The sequence below is a fragment of the Seriola lalandi genome, unplaced genomic scaffold, assembly GCF_002814215.2.
Source record: "Seriola lalandi dorsalis isolate HSWRI2012SDOR001 ecotype SW California unplaced genomic scaffold, Sedor1 jcf7180002054887, whole genome shotgun sequence".
NCBI lineage: Eukaryota > Metazoa > Chordata > Actinopteri > Carangiformes > Carangidae > Seriola > Seriola lalandi.
The window spans coordinates 789,550-797,172 of record NW_019525439.1 but is presented as its reverse complement, the minus strand read 5'-3'; the positions used below and the strand labels follow the sequence as shown (position 1 = coordinate 797,172).

At 42.1% G+C, this 7,623-nt stretch overlaps 1 protein-coding gene across 3 annotated transcripts in view; it reads right to left on the bottom strand.

Moving 5' to 3' along the window:
• The window catches only part of tab1 (TGF-beta activated kinase 1/MAP3K7 binding protein 1), a 19,717-nt gene that overhangs the window by 8,604 nt on the left and 3,490 nt on the right, over positions 1 to 7,623 (bottom strand). For 2 of the 3 annotated variants that reach the window (XM_023429045.2, XM_023429044.2), the window contains exons 5-6: positions 6,864 to 7,002; positions 1,819 to 1,935 (exon numbers count right to left, since the gene is read on the bottom strand). In XM_023429045.2, the coding sequence (XP_023284813.2) occupies positions 1,819 to 1,935; positions 6,864 to 7,002 (256 nt within the window). The remainder of the gene's footprint in view (positions 1 to 1,818; positions 1,936 to 6,863; positions 7,003 to 7,623) is intronic. The other variant, XM_023429046.2, reaches the window with a different exon arrangement.

Here is a 7,623-nt window from a genome sequence, read left to right as displayed (position 1 = left end):
ATAAGACAAGAGCAATAAGTAGAAGCAGGAGGTGGGGGGTGGGAAGTGGAGAGGGGGGCATATATTTGTGTTTGGGGTGGGGGGGGTGGATGAAAATAGGGGAGAGGTCACCTTCAGCTGGGTTAATGGAATGACTGTCATTTCATTTAAATCATTCGGAGAAAGGCCCAAACAACAGAATAATTATGAGACTCCCGACTGGCAGAGACGGAGAGAGGCAGCGAGAGAACAAAGAGAGACAGAGCACCACCTCATCATCTAATGGTGCGGCGGGAGCTGCTGGGAAACGGTGCCGTTAATGTTGAGTCCCTCTTATATTTATTGCAGGTGCCAGGCAGCAACGAAGGCTCCCTCCGCAGAGCTAATCACAATGTATGTATTTTCTGTTACATACACAAACCCTCATTAATGGACCATTAACCTGGTTGTCCACCATGGATAGATGACTCCGAGTGCGTCTCTGTGCCAGCTAGTCGGCACTAATGGCTGCGTCTCTATCGGCCTGAATATCCTGCACAGAATCTAAAGAATGTGATGAAAGGTGTGTCTGAATGTTCTTAAGGCTACTGTGATAATCTGATGTCTTTCAACACCAAGATACTTTCTTGTGTATTCATCATTCAGAGCCAGTTATCTAACTTCATAAAAACTGAACAGAAGATGAAACGAAATCCAATCTAAAAAAGCTTTGAGCTGAACTGAAAGAACTCGGACAGAAATAACTGACAAATTCAGAAAATTCTAAAATATTTTATATTTATTATTTATTTTTTTTTTTTTGAATAGTTTAGTCTTTTCTAGGATTATTTTCCATTTTGTTAATTCTCAGAAAACATAACTTGGTCAAAGCGTAGTATATGGCCAGTAGGGACGGGTACAAGTACCCGAGTAACGTTTCACTATCGCACAACTGCGCACGTGTTGTTTTTTTGGCTACATTAGTTCAACTCGGTTAGCGTTATGTGTCACGGGCCTCCTGTTTTTCTTTTCTTAACAGTATACGGCGAGTAATCGAGTACTCGTTCATAAGGTAATGAGAGTACTCCAATATTGAAATTACTGAAAATGCCCATCAGTCTCCCCTTCCTGAGCTACAAATCTGAATAATGACTTTTGACCATTTGGATTTAAAATGTCATCATTTCATAATTTTATCCCATTAGAAGTTTATGTTAAATTGTATCATAATTAGCGTATGAATTAACCTTGACGTATGACTCACAAATTCAATATCAGTTCATCTTCCCGAATGTTTGTTCCAAATCTGTAGAGGTTCCCTCAAGGCGGTCTTGAAAATATCACATTCAAGAGGCCAAAAACGTGTTTTGTGAGGTTGCAGTGACCTTGACCTTTGACAATGAAAATCGAATCAGTTCATTCTTGAATCCAAATGAATATTTGTGCCAGATTTGATGAAGGCATTACTGAGATATCTCGTTCATGAGAATGGGACCCAGGGACAAACAAGCAGACAACCTGAAAACATAATGCCCTTCGGCCGTGGCTGCTGCCGCTGCGGAGGCATAACATCTACTTTCAAAAAGACGCTAAATGTTGCTAGATGATGTAATATGCTAATGAGCAGATTCACGATGTCATCACATCATATGTGCATTCTGCCGGTTTCAGCCCTTTATCTGTTCTGAGCGACTCTCTTCTATGGAAAGTAGCAGAAAAGAAGAAAAGGAAACTGTAACTAAACAAAAAATAATAATTCCTAAAATATTGTAATAAGTGCACCAAACTAACTCTGGTCAGATGGTGCATCTGTGTTCCTTTTTTGTCATCTTTCTAGGTAACTTCCTCTCTGTGTCTCACCCAGGGTGGCCAGTCTCTGCAGCTCGTCCTCGTTGTCGGTACTGTGCGGTCGTCCGATCTGGAGAACCTGGTTCTGGCCGTCGCTGCTGGACTTACACAGCAGTGCCCTGTTGGTACCTGGAACCACAGACGAGCAGAAAAAGTATTCAGAAAATGAGAAAAGTGAACTGGTGAAATTATGGTGGTTCTCTAATTGCCACAACTATGGTCTGAATTTTCTTGTCGAGAAAACAGTGAGCCAGGAGTTTATTAGGTACACAGTTACAATCTGACACAATCCAATACTACAGCCAATAATAAATCTCTGAAGCGTATATACACCTTCTGCATTTTTACTTGTCATAGTAGAAGATTTGCAGGTGCAGCTAATACCATTAAGGATGGTCCGAGGTTCAGGTTTTGTGCATGCTCGCCGGCTGCCCTCGCTTACATAAGACACTTCAATGGAACAGAGTAAAAATCAATCTGTCAAAATGTGTGCTGCGCAAAAGGCTAATTCCAGGGCTCTGTTATGGGTATGCCAAAATGGAAAGCAGCCATTATTGTTAACAATTAAACCTGTGTTTAACAAGTCAAAATGTCTGCTGTTAAAAATGACCATAATGCTCTTGTCTATAGTGTCTAGACTAAATGACCTGTATACTGAAAGGTGTTTCACCCCATTTATAGTAGAAAAACCTCAATATAATGCAGTTTATTATAATAACAGCTTCAAAAAAATGACCACAGAGCTCAGTCAAGGTCTCTCACAGTGTCAACAGATGAGAGGATTTACTGTATTGGGTTGTTATATAGAGATGTACCAAATAAACTGCCACGTCACGGTGTAACTTACATTTTAAACTTGATGTTAAACAACTTCATAATTAAAATGTATCTTAAAAAATATTACCAGAACTGTAATATTCAAATATAAAAATGACTCACTTGTCATCTAGTCACCCACCCCCCCACCCCCACCCTCCATTCATATTCATGAGACATTTTGCCTCGTGTTTTTCCCCCCGTATTAATGATGCAGAGATAAAAATGCGCTGTCGTCGCTCTGAGGTGACTCACAGACCCAAACCTCAGCCAATTAATCAGCTAAGATGCTGTGGTACTTTTAAAAAGCTAAATATGAATCACCGGCTGATGAAGCCACTTCCTGACACATAAGTTGACCAGGGACAGACCAATGATTCATTTACACTGAGTAGAAGCTTGACACAGGATCAGAACACCACCACCGCCTAAATCATAAGCTCTGATAATGCCTGGAGTTGGGTGTGCTGCTAATCTTATCTGCAGACCAGGCCATCCAACCAGCTGTATTATATTGAAATTGCAGGGAGGGGGGCCGTGTGCCTCTGTCTGTCCTCTGTAGGGCCATGAGGCTCCCGCCTGTGTAACTGAAAACACTCTATCTAGCCATTTAGTAAACCTGGTCGTCATGTTCATACGTGCAACAACAAAGTTGTTAAGGTACAAATCAGCAAAGAGCAGCCAACCCTCAACCACTGTATGTTCATATATCCTTGGCTGCCCCCCCCCCCCCCCCACACACACACACACACACACACACACACACTCCCAGCATATCAAATTATGGGTCATACGACCTTAACTGTCAAATATATTTCACATCAACACACAGCTGGGAGTGCTTTTTAAAGCACACTTACTCTTATGTTTAAACCTCCCTGGGATCCATGTTCTGTCAACTTTGAACTCCTGACCCTCACACAACGGGCCAGTGGGGAGAACAGTCCTCCTTTCTACCCACTACTAATTACTACCCCCCACCCACCACCCCCGCTTTAGCTCTGTGCCTTGTCCTTGAGGACAAAAGAAAATGAAATCCTACGGAGAGGGTGAGGGGCTCGTTTTCTTGGCTGCTACAGAATCAAAGACGTGACAAAAAAAAGAAACGTTACATTGAAGGCATTCAGGAAATACTCCTGGTGAACCGCTGTGAGTGAGAACGAGTGCAGCAATAGAATAAGAAAAACACAGTGGCCAGTTACATGAAGCGAGGCCCGTCTACAGCAGCTGGAGTCTGGTGCTTTACGTTTACCTTTGATGATTCTTCAAGAGAGAGACTTAGAAATGGCTCCTCAGGTGTGTGTGTGTGTGTGTGTGTGTGTGTGTGTGTGTGTGTGTGTGTGTGTGTGTGTGTGTGTGTGTGTGTGTGTGTGTGTGTCTGTCTGTCTGTCTGTCTGTCTGTCTCCCACAGTCTCATTTGAATTTCCTCAAAGTCCAGGATCTAAAATGGCCTGCAGGTTGCTCTAGTAAAATATCACATATGCTTCTTTTCTGTTCTGCAGCTTAAGGTGTCCAGTAGGATTTGTGTACACACAAACACACCCGCGCACACATAAATACACACATACACTCAGAAGAAGCTGTCATGCTACTGCCCTTGCAGCTGTTGTCTGCAGGTGTAGATATCTTCAGATTTGGCACCAGGGATTCAAAAACAATGACCAACATTGAAGGTATGCTTTGAATCACGAGAGTCAGTGTGATTCCAACATCTGTCCTAACGCCACAGAAAAGCAGAAAAGTCTTTTCTGTGGCCTTCAGACAGACATAAACTTTCTGCACAGTATGTAAAACATGTGTTTGCTGGCAGGGCATTTCATCGTGTGCATGCGAGACCCACTGGTTTTGGTTTAAGCATTTCAGAACCATGGAAAAGCAGCATTTTTTTCGTAATATCTACCACAATAATCTAGATTACTGTGTGAGATAATTTTGCAACCCTGTATCAACATGAGTAAAAGCATATGAAAAAACATTTAGCTGAATGTTTTGTAACACATACTGTCTAGACACTTGGCTGTACAATGAGCCTTAAAGGAATTTTACTGTGTGTAAATCGTGTATAAGCATTTGAACAAGGTTGAGCCTGGTGGTCCTTCACTGTGTTGAGCAGTATGTAGGTTGTGCTGGACACAAACAAACAACCCAAACTACCTATCTTGTAAGCAATCCATAAAGTTATAATATGGAACTTTTCCACATTAAAATCTCTAAAAATGATTAGACCTACATCATATTTTTTTGAGTTGTGTTCTCACATTATCCCAGATGTTTGCAGCAATTCTCAAACCTAGAGAAATCTGTGATTTTACTCATGGTAACGCTATGTGTCATTTGGTCGCCTGTCAATGGCGTCATATCCCGTCTGTGCATGCGTTTGGTTGTCTGCCAGAAGCTCAAAATGGACTTCTATTCAGTTTTAAGCAACATTTACAAGATACACTTTTTACACCTTTGGCCGTTTCCAACTATGCATTTTAACAGGAGAAAAATGTTTGGCAGCTCAGCTCACAAACCTCCTGGACGTCTGGATCATAAGTTATCAGAGAAACAAAGGTTAGCAGCAATCTCAGCTCCCAGCCCTTCCCCGACGTCTCCTGTCCGCCGGACGGGAGCAACTTTAAAAGGTGAAATTCATTTATTCAGTGTTTCTACTGGTTATAATCACAAGGTCTGTTTGGAGAGGAAACCTCTGGATAATGCAGCTCCAGGTTAAAACCTCCTGAACAACTGACACTGAAGGAATCCAGACTGGGAGAAGCTGACAGCAATGGTGGTGAAGACAACAACTCCCATGATCCCACACTACTTCACAACATTGCCCAACGCCGTCCCTAGCAGCAGAAGTTACCTAGTGTGCGTTCAAAAGTTACATTTTTTACTTCCTTATAATACCAACACACCTCTAAAATATAAATATGGAGCAATAGCCAAGCACTTGCATGACCTCACCAAATGGCCCGGTGTCATTGAACCCCCCTGTGTCAGTGTGCATCCACCCTGCTGAACTGGCCTTGAGCAAGACACTGAGTCCCTGACAGCACAAAGAGTATTGTTCTCTAACTGCTGTCGACCCTGTCTTTAAGTGGATCTGCACAATACAATTTTACAAGACACTAACTATAACTTTACAGCATCTTTAATTAAGCCTATAGAAAGTTGTAGGGGGAAAAAAAGAAAGAAATAAGATAGAAAAAAGCTTTAACTGGACAACTCCTACATGGTGCATCAGGATATGAAATATGCAAGAGGCATACCTTCCCAACCCAAACGCAGCCCTGCCTGAAGCGGATGCTGTGTGTGCATCTAGCATTAGCTTACACGGTTGCTATTAATAGAACTAGTGTCCTCTCTGTAGAGAAGCAAAATGAGCATGTGAGTGATGGAGGGCTTTCCTGGCTCCTGTCCATTTTGAGAGCCAGATGACATCGTGGCATTCGTGTAATTTACCAAACCAGTTTCAAGGTCCAAATACCAGAAAATCAAATGATTTGGTGTTTTAAAATCAGTGTCAGTTAAAGTGAAGTGAAGTGAAATATCCTGCAGTTAGTAACCGCAGTGAAATGACAATCAAACAATGCTACACCAGTTTGTGTTGTGTACATATCTCTGTGTTTTTGTCTGTTACATAACTATTGTTTACAATGATCAGAATATTATAATACAAGTGCTACAAAAACAAACAAACAAATCCCTACAGCAGAAATCTTAAATTTGCTGCCAAATGTGATCGGATACAGCACCGCAGTTTCGCTCAGGTCTGAGAAGCAGATGAACGTTTTCCTTGTGTGAACCCACAGGGTGCAGGTCAAAAAGTTCTTTATTTTAAGTTACTTCATCTCAAACTCTGAATTGATATTCTGTGTTGTGTGAACACAACCCCACTGACCTTACATTGACTTCGTGGCTCAGTCTGCATGGATTATCTTTCTGTAGTGAAAGTGGCTTCTGACTTTGAAGAGAGAACAAACCACAAACCCAAATCTATTTGAAGTCTGACATCTACTGGTGTAGAGCAGATACTGAAGTGACTGTTATTTTGGTGCCAACCATACTGTCAGTTACAACTAATCAGATGATGTATTGTTGTGCAATTACATCATCAATTGTGTAATCGCTTTGGTTGCTTCTATGGGTCTGTGATTGTATTTAATATAAGGATATAAATCTCAGTATTAGCACTACTGAAGTCAGAATTTGGGTCTGACAACTCTAGCCTGTGTAAACTGGTGTGTCCGTACCAACATTGGCGATGTAGAGCTTGTTGTTGAGGATCAGCGCCACCACGGCTGTAGCTCCTCCTGACACCTCCTGCTCCAGCTCCTTCAGACGCTCCTGCACCTTCTGACTCTGAGAAGAAAGCTGGTGGAAGGACACGTTCTTACCAGCCGGGAGGAGAGGAGGAAGACCAAGGGAGGAGGAGAGGAGAAAAGGGGGGAGGAAAATGTAGTGAGTGGGAGGGAGGGAGGGAAGGAGAGGGGAAGATGCAGATGAGGAAAATAATCAGTAGGAGTAGGCAGATTGAAGGAGGAAAAGAGGAAATGAGACAAATGATAAAAGAGGAGATATGAAATAAAAGAGCATTGAGCAAGAGACATGGGACGAGAGACAAGGGACGAGATTAAAGGCAAGTGGAAACAAGAGGAAAAGGAAGAGTGGTGGATAAGGAAAAGAGGAAACAGGCAGGAGGTGAGATGAAAAAGGATAAGAGATGAGTAAGAACACAAGAGATAGTGAGCATGAAAGAAACAGATAAGCAAATAAGAAAAAAACATGAGAACAGACAAACGGAGATTGTGACTTCGTGTTCCTAATGAAACATCTCACTGCCACAAAAAAGTGACTAACTTCATCTCACAAAAACGCCTACACCTTCAACAGTATCAGACCCGAATGCAATATGTGAAGCGGAGGAAATAGAGGAGAGATAACTGTCAACTGGCGCGAGGAGAAAAAGATGGTGGTGTGTGTGTGTGTGTGTGTGTGTGTGTGTGTGTGTGT